This window comes from Chinchilla lanigera, unplaced genomic scaffold, assembly GCF_000276665.1.
Source record: "Chinchilla lanigera isolate Chin_1 unplaced genomic scaffold, ChiLan1.0 scaffold00052, whole genome shotgun sequence".
NCBI lineage: Eukaryota > Metazoa > Chordata > Mammalia > Rodentia > Chinchillidae > Chinchilla > Chinchilla lanigera.
The window spans coordinates 3,643,038-3,657,985 of NW_004955453.1; the positions used below are offsets into that span (position 1 = coordinate 3,643,038).

At 47.0% G+C, this 14,948-nt stretch overlaps 1 protein-coding gene across 6 annotated transcripts in view; it reads right to left on the minus strand.

The window, feature by feature from the left end:
- The window catches only part of Dis3l2 (DIS3 like 3'-5' exoribonuclease 2), a 292,479-nt gene that overhangs the window by 84,294 nt on the left and 193,237 nt on the right, over positions 1-14,948 (minus strand). For all 6 annotated transcript variants that reach the window (XM_005395384.2, XM_005395381.2, XM_005395382.2 and 3 more), the window contains one exon: positions 897-1,009. In XM_005395384.2, coding sequence (XP_005395441.1) covers positions 897-1,009 — 113 coding nt within the window. The remainder of the gene's footprint in view (positions 1-896; positions 1,010-14,948) is intronic.

Here is a 14,948-nt window from a genome sequence, read left to right on the forward strand (position 1 = left end):
CAAAAAAAAAAAAAAAAAAAAAAGTTAGGACACAGCCAAAAAGTATGATGAACAGATGTCAAAGGAGGATAAAAAAAACTGGAAGAATCCACGAACTGTGGCAAGCAGGTAGAAATAACCCATTTATGGTCATTTATTTGTCTCTGTCCCCAGGGCCAACTGCAACATCCAGCTGGGTACTCAGGAAGTACTTGCTAGAGGAATGGATTCTCATGGCTACCTGTAGGCATATGCCAGGCACATGGGGTGGGATGGATGCTTGGGATGATTCTGTCTCACTCCTTCCTTGCACAAAAGGGCAGAGGGAGGTCTGTGTACACTCTGACTTGGCAGGAGCGCTAGAGTTTGGACTTGGGGGCAATGGGGGCAAAGACTGGCTCTTCCTGTCCTTCTCAACCTCTCCATCTAACAGACTCCACCAGCCACCTTCCAAAGGGCAGGGCAGGAGAGGGCTGCCTCCCACCCTCTAGAACAGGCATTGAGATGGCTTATTAAGGCCCTGCAGTAAACAGTGAGCCGTCACTCTGCTCCGCTGCTGTCTTATGAAGGCAGCCATGCAGTGGGTGTGGCTGGGTCCTAATGGCACCAAAACTGGTAGCTGGTATGGGTTGATTGTGCTCTAGGACAGTCCTTTGAAAGCAGGTATTTTTCTCTCATTTCCTTCTGATGCTTCATGTCTGCTATGAGCTATAGGGCCACTCTGTAAAGAGCCCCAGGTGCAAACCTGTTTTCCTAGCATCTTTCAGGAGAATTTACAACTACAGAGGATGAGTGCTGTTTTCCAATGATCTTACTACATATAAGAAAAGACATTCAGATAAAACTGCTATTTCTAAAAAAAAATTTTTTTGAGAGAAGCCCATTTTTAAATCTGAGAAACTAGAGATGCGTTTTACCTTCTGAACCAAGTAGACACTGGTAGCTCTTTCGGCAGCCACCTTATCCAGCTGCGACCCCTCGGGAACAAAGTAGCTCACATCAGCGATGTGGACGCCCACTTGAAAGGTGCCTGTGAATGCAAAGAAAGGACCATCAGCGTAGCTGGGATAGCCAGGGCACTTCCGGCCAGAATGCTCTCCAGGAATGTGTGTCAGTTGATGCCACAGGCCTCGACTGGGGCCACCAACCTGGGCTTGCCAGGCATTCACCCCTGCACTATTCTCCCTTGCCTCCTTGAATACCAAAAGATGATAAGGTTTGTACAGTGAACAAATCTTCACAGGCTGTTTCCCATTTCTAAGGGCTTGTCTTTAAATAAACATCGGTAGATTTGCAAAACTAGACAACTCTTTCTGGATGGTAAAGAAACTCTTTCGGGTCACTAGAAGAGAGTTAAGCCCTGGGCCCTGTAAGACCCTGCCTCCCATAGCCCTGCCCTCCCTCCACCCCCACCAGCCACAGCCCTAGCCAGCCTACTCTGCCGCCTGCCTGGCCTCTGTGCCCTGACCAGCCCTCCAGACTTCATTGCCATCATTCAAACATACTCCTGGGAAGCCTGCTCCTCACATCTTGGCGAGGTCAAGCCCAGTCTACCTCCTCAGCATATGGCCTCATTTTTCACTCTCTCTCTATGCAGCTGCCATGGGAGCCCCCTGCCCCCTGAACACATCTTACCTCACCCAACTCAGACATTCACCTGGCCCACGTTTCTTCCTGTGCTGAGAGTAAGCCCAGTGGGTAAGCCTACCAACACCTGCCTTTCCTCCTAAGAGTCAACTGAAAGAGAATCCTAAGCCAGAAGAGGCTCTTCTGCCCTCTCCTTCCTCTGCCTGCACTGCTTATGCCCCGACTGCACGTCTGTTGATGCTGACCACGATCTGTCCCAGAGCTGTCCCCCTACAGGACGTCACAGCGCATCTCCACTGGCTTATATGCCCACATCTGCTTCTCCTCTACAGTGAGCTCAGCAGTTAGGCCTCCCTGCAGTGCTCACGCCCAGCGCTTAGAAGTGTGTTCAGCATGCAGTGGGTGCTCACTAAATACTTGCTGAGTGGAGGAAGCAAGAGTTGGTTTGTTTGCCTGTTGCTTTTTCCCTCTGGCCAAAGACCTACATCATTTTTCCCTTTCAGAACCTCCTTTCTGGCCAGGTCCTGCCTTCTGCACTAGTTTTGCCAGGGAAGTGGCCAGTTACCCGGCTGGGGAAATTATGCCTAAGAGGGGTGGGGAAGTAACAGGCTAAAAATCTAAGGTTTATGCTTGAACATCCTATAAATCATCTATCAAATATCAACATACGTACACACATACACACATTCTTATATGTACATGAAGATACACAAAGTGGAATGAATATGAAAGAGACTGCACATGTAAAATAAGCAGATAGTTTGAAGACAGCATCATGGGCACAGGGATGTACTGACGCTGTGCGTACAGGGTTGACATTGCTTGAACGGAGGCACACACCCCCTGCAGCTCCTCTAGACCCACCCTGTCCATAGCACGCAGGCTTGGCATAGCCATGTGATCCGAGTCGATTTATTATGAGCCCTCTTCAGGGATTGATATGGATGTTAGAGGAGATCTCTGTCCTGGTATCATCTTTGCCATGTACTCAGACCCATACAGGAAAGAACAAGTTTAAGAAATAAAAGGAGAATCACGATGACCTCATTTGAACCCCAGGATCCAGCTGACGCTGAGCCTAGTCTGCCCGTGGACTTGGCTGCTCCCAGGCTAATCAATCCACTTTCCATTCTGACTCACGAGAATGCTGACTGTACCCACGCAGACTCAGAGAGCTTATTAACCATCATCACTGACTCCTCTGGTGACCTGGATGGCCAGTCCTAAGGTGTCAGGCATTTTATCTACAAAGTTTGTAGCTCTTTATTACACCCCTCCTGCCACTGCTTCTTCTTTGGGGATACCCTTTCCTCAGTTTTTGAGCAGGGGGTGCTTAAAATAAGGGGTTCAAGCAAGGGAAAGAATTTGATTCCCTGTTCTTCATCTGCTCTGACAATCAGAGATCCCTCTGCAGGGATTCTTTGGGTATTCCTGCCTCATTCTGTAACAACACCTGAGGGAACCTCAACCTTCTCTGAGACCCATGGCTGTGGGTGAGACAAGGGAGGCGTCGCAGAGGAAGGGCTGTCTGCAGTGCTGGGAGAAACCAGCCCCTCTGAGCCCATGGCCTCCCCTTGACCACACACAGCCGGGTCACTGGGTCACCAGAAGCAGTGAACCCACCTGTGATGATGGAGGAACTCAACCCCAAGTGACTGGGCCAGGAGCCTCAGACGGCTCAGTATCTAAAAGCAACACTTGGAGAAGGTAAAATAAAGAGTCTTCTTTTGAAGTCAGGATCATAATATACTGGCCTCACAGGTAAATATTGACTAAAGGAAAAGAGAGGGGATTATTTCAGCATGATATCAACTGTAACTTTCAGCCTGGACTCTGTGTTGTTCCTACACATGAACTTTCTGTCCTTCGTGAAAATTGACAAACTGACAAAGAGTTCATTACCAGAGATAAAACATGATGGGGGCCAAACAAAACATATTCGAGAGGCTTAGATTTCACTCAAAATTCCCAGCAGAGCTTTTAAAACCAGCAAAGACACACTCTCTTATTCTCTGGACGTTTTTATGGAAACCTTAAATAAATACTTTATTACATATATTTATATAATGTGAACTTGCAGAACTCTTGAGGTGGTGGTACTGAGGGTTTTACTCTATGAAAGAGAATAATACACCTCCCGAAGGCCACAGCGTGTGCTGCCAGAACATCGAGGACCAACATGATTGTTTTAAGAAATATTCCCTTCTTAATTTCTATTAAAGGAATCAAGAAGTATTCCTTTAAAAATATGTTAATTTTAAAAAATTCATTTACTGGGGCTGAAAGAAGTCCTGTGAGTTGCCTTTTCTTTCTTTTTTTTTTTTTTTCTTTTGGTGCGATACTAGGGATTAAACCCAGGGCCTTCACACAGAGCTATGGCCCCTCGGCCCTTTTTAAATTTTTAAAAATTTTAAGACATGGTCTCTCTCACCAAGCTGCCCAGCCTGAGCTCAACTTGCTATCCTTCTGCTTCAGCCTCCCAGAGTTTTGAAGAGCAGCAGAAGCAGGGAGAGGAGGGATTCCCAAGGTGAACCACGCCCAGGCCCATTGGCTTGGAGGAATACAGACAGTCCTTTGAATGGATGAGTCTGAGAGGTTATCAGACTGCTCCACTCAACTCTAGTGCTAATATTAGGAATCTAAAGCCAGAGCTTAGGAATCAGCCCTTCAAAGTCAGCCTTGAGGCCAGTATAGCTATTTCCCTTCCGTATCCCTGACAGGTGGCCCCAACACATCCCCCAGCCTGCTAAGCCAATGTCATCTTGGAGCCGGCTGCTCTATTTCTAAAGGGCTCCGGTTGTCAGAAAGTGTGTTCCATGAGCTGCAGCCTCTGCTTTATGCCAATATGAGCATGGGTAAGTGGTGACTCCTCCCTTAGGAGCACTCCGTCTAACCCACCCACCTGATAACAGCACGACATGACAGAGGATGGTCATGAAAGCACACAGGAGTGCAGTGAATTGTGGTGAGAATGTGGGAGAATGTTACATAATCTATGACAACTATACACACAAGATGCTGGCCATGAGATCACAGAAATGATAATCCAGGCGGCACCGTGTCTCCTCCGTGCCATGGGCTCCACACACAAACTCTGACAGCAGCTATGTAAACTACACGGCGTGAATGAACCCCAAGGCTTGGAGGAGTTCCAAGTCACTTGTCCCAGGCGTCCCGAGTGAGCTCTCTGGGAGTGACAAGCCCCAGATTCAAACCAGGCTAGAAAGGAGCTCAGCTCCCCATATACACGCCATCACTTCTAGCACAAGATGTCTAGATTTTCGGTCTCCATGGGCCAAATCCCTCCTTCTCTCTCATGACTCAGTGGAAGCCACATTCTTAGCTTTGGATTCAGAAGTCCTCTCCCAGCCTCATTCCCAGCCACACCCAGTCCCTGAAGGCTCTTTTGGTTCCCACTGCCAGTCTCCTTCGCTACTGGTAGCAGGGCCTCATTACAGAACAACCAGTATGCTCTTAGCTCCAGTTCTCTTTAATTAGAAGAGCAAGTCCTTAAAATCCAGCAGTTCCTTCCTGAAGTCCTAGCTTACAATCACCTGCAGCTGGAAGTGGAGGGACTGTCTGTACCACTCCAAAGACAGTGCCACGAGTGAGCACTCCTGGCAGAGGTGGGGACAGTAGGCTTCCCTTACCAGGACTGAGACCAGGGTCTTCCAGCCTTGACTCACCGGAGCTTATCTCCACCTACTGCTGAGACAGGACAGTGGTGACAGGCTCTTCTGAACCCCAATAGGACACTCCTCACAAATGACCATGACACATGCCCCAACACACTGGACGTCTACTCCTCCAAGTTCACATATTGAAACCTAATCCCCACAGTGAGATGACACTTGGAGGGTATAGTGCTCGCCAATGTGACTGGTGCCCTTATGGAGACAGAGAGCTCCCCGTCCCTTCTGCCACCTGCAGACCCAGCAAGACACCAGCTGTGAACCAGAAAGTGGTCCTCGACCAACAATGGATCTGCCAATGTCTTGACTTTGGATTTCCAGCCCTTCCAACAGCAGCTGCTGTTGTCTTTAAGCCACCTGGTCTGTGCTGCTGTTACCACAGCCTTAACCAACTGAGACCCTGCGATGCCTGGAAACCCTTTGAATTCAGATGGAGGGCAAGGATGCCGCTAAATGCACCTCATCAGCATAAATGAGGTCATTAATGATTTGTGTCACTAAGTGCAAGCCCCGCTAGGCTAAAGCTGAGAGCAGCACCTGCAGCCTGCTGACTTCTGACAGGAACCACCAGTCCCCTTCCTCAGGCCAGGTGTCCATCTGTACACTGCTCCTTCTAGGTCCCCTGCAGGTGCTGAGGGGTCTTGCCTCTGAGCTCTGCCTGCTGCCTTCTCTCCCTGGACCGTCCCATCCATTGCAGGGGTGCAAGCATCACCCCTGGGCTTTAGTCTCCTGGTTCAGTACCACTTGCTTGAAACCATGCCCACATGTCTGGGAGCTGCCTCAGAGCCACCCCCAGGCAGCTCACTCTTGCCTCCTACCACCCCAGGCTCAGCAGAACCACTTCTCTCCCTGTGATCCCACCCCAGGAAGTGGAGTTGCTGCCCAGTGATCCAACAGTTGCACCCCTAGTGCCTCAACCAAAAAGCAGCCCAGGTCCCCCTCGAGCCTCCTGACCTATCTGTGAACCCCCTTCCAGGTTTCTCTCTGATCCGCTCCACTTCCTCCTCCCCATCCTCTGTTAGGACCACCAAGGCTTCCCTACCACTTCTCAAGCCTGCTTTCCATAGTGAAGACAGCACCCTTTGCAAAATGCCCTCACCCCCTTCATCACGTTTCCTCCACTCCTCCCTCCTCACCCTTCTTCTGTCACTGCTTCCCAGTGAGGTGATCGGAACAGAGCGCGCCCCCAGGCCAGCCTGCCCTGCAGTTTGAACCTCCCTGCCCTTCCTCCTAAGTGCTGGCTGTGGCCCGTCACTGAGTACTTGATGGCCTCCTCTGAGCGGCTCCTGGCTCTGGACCCAGCTGTTCTGTCTGAGCTGGGCCCTCTCCACCCTGCCTCTCCTCAAGGCCAAGGGGCCTTCTCTGGCAGGCCTGACTCTGTACTCTTCCATGCCTCCTGCAACTTCCTAACCCCTTGCCCTCAGTGGATTACTGAAGGCTGGTCAGGAGCCCTTCCTACTCCACCAGCACAAAAAGCGCAGGGTGCTCACTGAATGAATAAGTGACAACAGCACAGGGCAGGCTTGTGGGCAGAAGGGACACCACAGGGTCTAACTATGTATGCGGTGCCAGCACCCTACCCGAGACCTACTCACAGAGCGTGGTCTGGGCCTGCATCCTCAGGGGCCTTGGAAATCACAACCTCCCTGCAAGTCTGCTCCATCCTAAGGTACAATGACAAGCTAGATTTTTCTCCCTCTCTGGTTTTTTGAGATAGGGTCTCACTATGTAGTTCAGGCTGGCCTTGAACTCATGATGATCCTCCTGTCTCAGCCTCCCAGTGCTGGGATTAGAGGTGTGAGCCACCATGTCCGGCTCCCCTGGGATTCCCATTTCTTAACTCCAATTCTGGCTCTTGGGGCTGCCTGAGCAAGCCTGTCTCCTCAGAGAACAGTGGCCCAGCTAGGAGAAACAAGTAGAGCAGGGCTGGGGTCTGCTGGAGGGCAGGACAGATTGTCACTATGTAGAGAACCAGCACATGGCCCCCAAAGCATTCTGCTTTGAAGTGACACTCATATAGCTTGGCTTTGTGTCACCTCACAACCCTAAACACCTTGCTCCTAACACAACCACTTTCCTTCATTCAGTCATTCAATGAACACTCACGAAGCCCATACTGTGTGTCAGAAATTTCTCTAGGCACTGGGACATGCAAGTAAAGGAGACTGACGAGGAGGCTCTCCCTGTGGAGCTTGATTCGAGCAAGGCAAGAACGGTAACACGCAGACACATAAATGTCAAGAGCACTTAAGACTGAGAGGGTTCTGGAGAAGGCATGGGACAAGGTGTGGAGCTTGTCTGGTCTCCCACAGGTCTGGCTGGGGGAATCTACCAAGACCTGCAGCTCTAGAAAGTACCACGTCACCACTGGAGAGAAGGTCCAGGCAGGGAAGGCGCGGTGTGACCACAGAAGAAGAGGTTAGGGAAAAGGTGGATAGGAAGCAGGAGGCCTGTGATGGGAGAGGCCCTGCTGTCAGAACAATGCAGGTAAATTTTACTTTCACTGAAATGGGAAACACTGGAGAGTATTAACAGAACACACCACGGTCACATTCTCCTGCGGCCACTTTGATTCTTCACAGCAGAAGCGTGACTGGCTGAGGAGCCACCTAAGGGATCCGTGAAGCCCACTTCTGCAGGCACGGCCTTAGGGACTGCATCTGCTCCCTTACCCCTCTCTCTAGCGCTGCTCCCTTGCCCCGCGTTATGGCTACCGTGAACTGAGTGACCGTCGCACTCTTCCGCCATGCTGTTTCAGACAGGCAGCCAGCTGACCACAGGCTGCCACCAGAAACCACGAGCCAAATGAAATCCCGTCTCCTTCCAGTTGTGGGGTCAGGTACTGTGTCCAGCAGTGGAAGAGCTGACCAACACAAGGGTCTATTGATGTAGTGTCTCTGGTCACTGCACTGCAAGCCTGATGAAGGCCACAGTCTCTTAGGAATGGGCCAACAAGCAAACCAACAAATTGGTGAAGTAGTGCACATATAAAGACAGGCCAGTGACGAAAGAAGTGTCACCCGTGCCCCCTGCTTACAACAGGTGTTCGATTCCATGGGCTTCCATCCGGCCTAGGATTAGAATGTGATGCTATTGTGAGGGTCACTCTCGACCCTGTGGCCAGTCTTCTCCAACAAAATGAGCCTTTAGAGACAGAAAGCAATGTTCTGAGAGGACAGCCCAAGGGAGTGAACCAAGAGAAAGGCTGTCCTGCTGTTGGAACCGTGCCACAGTGAGGGCTTCCCCTAGGATGGCCCATCTAGCACTGGCTTCAGCTGGTCTCACTGACTTCCAGAGACAGACTCAACAGCCGAAAAACAATTGGGCTTGGATCACCTTGTGGCCACACAATAAACTCCCTCTTTTGTGTGGGGTAAGCAAATTCCCGCTGCCTTCGGTGGAAATACTGATTGGGTTGCTAGGTAAGAAGGACAACTCAAACTCTGACGTCTTCCAGTTCTGTGTGGTATTTCGTTATGTAATCTCACACCAAAGCTGACCACCAGGACAGCATGCCAGGGCAGTACTCCATGGCCATGACGTGGTGATGGTTTGAGGATATTTCATAAGTTTAAAAGGAATCAGAGTAAAAAAAATTCCTGGGATATGTAAACCTGGGTGCATTGTAAAGTCTCAGTATACGAGGAGGGGTCGTGCTAGACAACTTCTCAGGTCCCCTTCTTGGCCAGGATTTGAAGGGGCTGTGCATTTACTTTATACTTTTCCTTTCTGCCACCCAGCGAAGGGTTAAGGAGGACCTTTCGTTGCAGGCTCTTTAAGGGGTGAGCTCACCTTCTGGAACCAAATGCTTAGAGAACCTTTTCCCTTCGTTATTACAAAGCGCTCTATCAATCTGCAAGTACTCAGCAAAACTGCCCACACAGCAATTTTTGTCATGTTCAATCTAATTCTCAGGAATCTCAGTTTAAATTTATATGAACAGCATGGAAGAGGAACACCCAGGTAGTAAATTCCACTTTTCCCCTTCCAAATGATTTGAGCAATGGCCTCCTTCATTAGCAGCAAGAGTGAGGAGCTGAACATGTGAGGCTGGCACGCCTAGTGTCTGGGAATTTCCAGGCATTGCAGGAGTGAGCAAGGAAAGCCCAGGGCAGCCTGAGACGGAGCACTGTGCACAGGCATTTGGCCCTTGCCCCAGGCCACGAACAGGGAAGCTGAGGGGCCACAAAGGACCCCTGAAGATGGCCACAAAGTCAGCAGGTTGACGCCATAAGGGCCAGGGTGGGGGTGGGGCTGTCTGGCATGCTCTGAGGGTTGCAGGGGCTGGGGGATGGGAACACAGGATTTCATTATACGATTTTGTCTGCTTTTGTACATGTTCGAAATTCTCTGTCCAAAAATTAAAAAAAAAAAGAGGGGCAGAAGCCAAGGAAAGAAAATACTTTGAAAAGGACAAATCCAGTTAAGTAAAAGTAGGTATGAGTTTTAAACAAAGATCAGCCAAAAGAGACAGAAGGAGAAGGTTATGGCTTAAAAACAGTAGAGTAAGAACGTCCCCAGTGATGACCTCTGGAGCTTGGTGATACAGGATTGTTCCTCTGCACACCGTACACATTTTTACTTGTTCTCCGTTTTCAAAGGCTGGAAAAAGCAAGAAAGATTAAGAAGTGTAAAATAAAACATGCAAATCTGGCTTAGAATGTCTGGAAAGAAATATATAAAGGTGGTAACAACAGTTTTCTTTGAGTGAGAGGACTGTGAATTTCTTTGGCTTATCTGTAAAGTGTAATTGTTCTGGGATGAATATGTTCCTTGGGTAAGTCTTGGACCAAAAAGTAAAGCATACTAACCAGGCGTGTGCCCACCCTGCTGCCTGTCTCCCGAGTCCCCGGCACCCACCACAAAGCAGCCCTGCCCACCTGGCCAAGGCCTGAGTGGGCGCCAGCTCCTCTGACCACTTCTGGTGGCTGGTGGCGACTACAGCACTTTGCAAGCAAGCTCTAGAAAGGTGGGTGCTGAAAACGAAGCAGCACTGGGCAGCACTTCTCAAGAGGAAACCACTATTTGCGGCAGAAGTGGGACTCCTGACTGCAGAAGCCTGCGTGTGGGGTTTGGCGTCTGCACTCCTGCAGCGTGCGGCGTGCACAGCGAGCCTGGGCAGCCCAGCCTTTCTCACGCCTGTGGCACTGCGGGGACCAGCAGGACTCACTTCCACGCATCTGGGTTTGACAGCAGACTTTCAGCTTACTTTCACTCTCCTGTGCGTGTTTTCCTATTTTAAAAAGCCTCTCTGTTAAGAGGCCATAATTACTAGGCTCTAAAAGCCAAATATAAAAGAGATACATTATTTTTAACATTTCAAAGAACTATAAACATCTACATATCTTTAAATGTCCACTCACTGAATGTTAACTGCATTTACCCACAGCTTAATTCAATCCCAGCCTTCCATTCACTGGAAATTAAACCGTTCACAGTCACCTCAACTTCAGAGAGGTAAAGCTCATTGCTTTATATAGCCTGATGACAAAGCAGTACTGTAATGGCTTTTCTCTCACTCTGAAATACTTTTCTGGGTTGTTATTTTCTCACCATGCCCATGAGTTCTTTTTGGATCTAATTACTCAACTTCATTCATTAATTAACTTCTTTGCATAATGGAGAAAACATTTTCTGATTCCCCAAGACTTTACAAGAGTTAATAAAAATTACACCCATAATTTATGCATGCTCATGATAGGAATCTGCTACAATAATGGCATGCTGACTATACTTTTTGTGTGTGGGGGTGGGTACTGGGTATTAAACGCAGGGCTTGCACACACTAAGTCAGTGCTCTACCACTAGGCTACATCCCCAGCCTGTCACTGCTTGCATTTTAAAGTAATCTGCACTAAATGTTTAATCTTCCAATGCCATGAAACAGGTATTTTCTGCAGATGAGGAAGCTGGGGCCAGGGGAATACAGACACCTTGTAGCAAGGTCTGGCTCCTGAGCCTAACTTTACCGACTACTTTATGGAGATTTACTCCGTAGTATCAAAGTATTTGATGAACTTATATTTGCTTCTTTCTTAATTGTTGTAGGGATTGGGACAAGTGGTCCAATTTTAAAAAGTTTAAAAGATTACACAAATATTTTTCAGAGCACATTTTTTATTTTTTTTGAGACAATCTTACTATAGAACTCAGCTCGGCCTGAAACTTGCGATCCTCCAGCCTCAGCTTCCCAAGTGCTGGGATTTTAGGTGTGTGCTCTTATAGGAGACACATTTAAGCAGAATACAGCACAATTTCCAACATGACTGCAAGTGACTCTTTTATTGGGACAATAAATATCTGTTGAAATAAAAACCCTGTTATGCATTCTTGTAGTCACTGGTCGCTCTCTATTTTTGAACTGTCTATATGTCAGTTGCAGCTGTAACTCATTTTTCCAGTTTTTATAAACCGAGTTTCCATATTAAGTATTCTGAACTACCCAATTTTCTAGGTAGCTAAATGCCAACACTTTAATCATCAGCTCTTTATGGCTTTAGTACTTCTGGATGGAAACCTTCTATAAATGTATTATATACTTCCTTTCCTTAAAAGCAAGGTTAATAACTAAGGTCATAATGTGCACATGATTTTGTATTCTGCAGTAGACGCTGATGTGGTACTTGGGGATAGCTGTCATGTCCTTGTGACCCTTCTGCTCACTTGTTGCCTCTTCACTAAACTGGGGTTGGGACTCTTCAGAGGCAATCTCTTGGGGGATTCTACCAACAGGTGTCACTTAGTGTACCTGGCACATACAAGACACTCACTCACACACTTCTGGATTAAATGCTACTCCTCACCCAAGTTCCACGATATGAGGTTATGCTTTTGTAGATGAAGACACTCAGACTCAGCGAGGCTAAGGGACTTGCCCAGCATCACACTGTGAGTGAATGGCAGGGCTGGGATTCAACACCATCTACCTCTGGTTTTGATGGTCTTCACTATCACAGGAGGACCATCTGGCACTGGGCTCTGCTCAGGGTTACTGCACATGTCAAGATCACCTGACTTTTTGTTTCATAACAGCTTTATGCAGGCTGAATTCACATGGCATGCAAGTTTTCACTGCAAGCGTGTAACTGAATGGTTTATAGTAAACCACAGAGTTGTGCAATCATCACCACAGTCAATTTTAGAATAGTTTCATCACCCCCAAAAGAAACCTCACATCTATTTTCAGTCCTTCTCTATTTCCCCCAGTCATCCCAGCCCCAGGCAACCATTCTGCTTTCTACCTCTATAGATATGTCTATGCCGGGCAGCTCACAGATATGAAAGCATCCGCCATCTGAGGCCGTCTTCTTTTACCTTGCATGTTCTCAGGGCTCCTGTGTTATTGCACACATCAGTACTGTACTTCATTTCTTTTTGTGGATGAATAATTTTCCATTACACAGCCATATCACATTTACTTATCCATTCATTCATCAATCGATAGACATTTGGGTTGTTTCCACTTTTTGTGTACCCCTCCACTTTTTAAAATAAGGTTTTTACTGAAGCATAAAACACATAATGTACAAACTTTATGTGCAGAGCTCAGTGAATCTGTACAAGGTGAATACTGTTAGGCAACCACCACCCAGAACATAAACTGAACACAAGCAGAATTCTAGAAGCTGTTCTTGTGCCTCCTCCCTGTTTTTAATACCCACCAAAGAAAACTGTGAACTACTACTTTGGCATGTATATAATCTATAATCATAGTTCAATTTTGCCTTTATTTGTACTTTACATAAAAAGATTCATATAGTTTATGTTATTGTTTTGTTTTGGTGCTGCAGGTCAAATCCAGAGCTTCTCACATGCTAGGCAAGAACTCTACCACAGAGTTACACCCCCAGCCCTTTTTATTTTTTATTTTGAGACAGGGTTTCACTAAGTTGCCCGTGTTGCCCTTGAACTTGTGATCCTCTTGCCTCAGCCTCCTGAGTGCTGGGGTTATAGGTATGTAGTATGTATTATTTTTGGTGGGGGAGTGGTCTGGATTCTTTCAAGATTCATCCATGTTGTGTTTAGAATATGCTCCATGCTATTGCTTTATAATAATTAAAAGAATATGTCATTATTCATTCATTTTGATTGTTGATAGGTACTTGGATTATTTTCAGTTTTTGCTATAACAGTGCTGCTATGAACATTTTTATATGTACACACCCACTTCTTTCTTTTTTTTTTCTTTGAACAAGGAATTGAACTTAGGACCTTGCACTTGCCAGGCAGGAGCTGTGCTGCTGAGCTAAATCCCCAGCAGCACACTCATTTTGACACAGCTGGTTTGTGGTGCTTTACTCCATGTATTACAATGGTTCACACAGTGGCTGTACCAAGCCATGCTCTTACTAGCAGTGCATGAGAGTTCTAACTGCTCCACACCCCCACTAGCACTTGATATTGTCAGCTTTAAAAATGTTTGTTATTCCAGTGGGAACACAGTAGTATTTTGTGTGGTTTTTGCCTACTTTCCCTGCAGAATAATGATGTTAAACACTTTTTCATGTTTTTGACAATGGGCTGCCTTCTTTCATTTATTTATTAGGTTTTTTTGAGACAGTGTCTCACTATGCAGTTCAGGCTGGTCCTGAACTCACTTTGTAGCCCAAGGTGACCTCAAACTCACAATGATCCTCCTGCCTCAGCATCCCAAGTGTTGTGATTACAGGCATGTACCACCTCACCTGGCTCTGGGCTGCCTTCTTGTATGAGGTGCTTGTTTCAGTGTTTACATATTCTCAATAAGAATCCTTTTCTGGCTATACTCATTGCAAATATCTTCTTCCACTCTGTGGCTTGCTTTTTCAATAATCCTAATGGGGTCTTCTCAAAAACAGAAATTCTCAATTTTAATAAAATCTAATTTATAAACTTTACCTTAACAGTTCATTTTTTTTGTGTCCCACTTAAGAAATCTTTGCCTACCCTAAGGTCATGAGGTTATTCTTGTGCTATCTTCCCAAAGGGTTAGTATTTTACCTTTCACACTGAGATCTATGAGTGAGGATCATTTTTATGTATGATGTAAAAGTAGGGAACCCAACCCATTTTTGCCCATCTGGATACCCATCTGATTCAGTACCATTCACTGGTAAAGCTGCCTTTCCTCAATACACTGCCATGTCACCTTTGCTGAGAACCAAGCGACTCCATATGTGTAGGTCTGTTTCTAGATCCTCTCTTCTGTTGTCATCTTGGCTTCTGAACAGCAACTAAACATTTGTCAGTTCAGCAGAACCCTTGCTACAACTCCGGGTCAATTTAATCTTTCCAGTGTATGTTAATAGCTTGCACTGAGCACTTCCTGCTTGGCAGACACCGCTCTCAGTGCCAGGGAACATCTCATCTTGCTAGCAATTTTGAGTGAGGTATTATTATTCTCATTTTATAGACCAGGGAATGTGAGGCATAAAGAAGTCTATCTTCTCCTCTGCAGTATGGGCTGTGTTCCTTCTCCTTTTGCTGCCGTGTTATCTACTTTCATGAAAAAGCATCAGTATTACTGCTACTGTTTATGTTGGGTTGTGCTTTTGCAACAACAGGCATAAATGGAGCTTAGCCCTTTTAGCTCTTCATATACTTGGCAATTTGGAGCTGGGAGACACTTGAGAAAATATCTAGTCCAAACCACTATTTTATAGCTGAGAAAAAAGAAGTTGAGAGATATCACAAACGTGTGCAGCAGAGGCA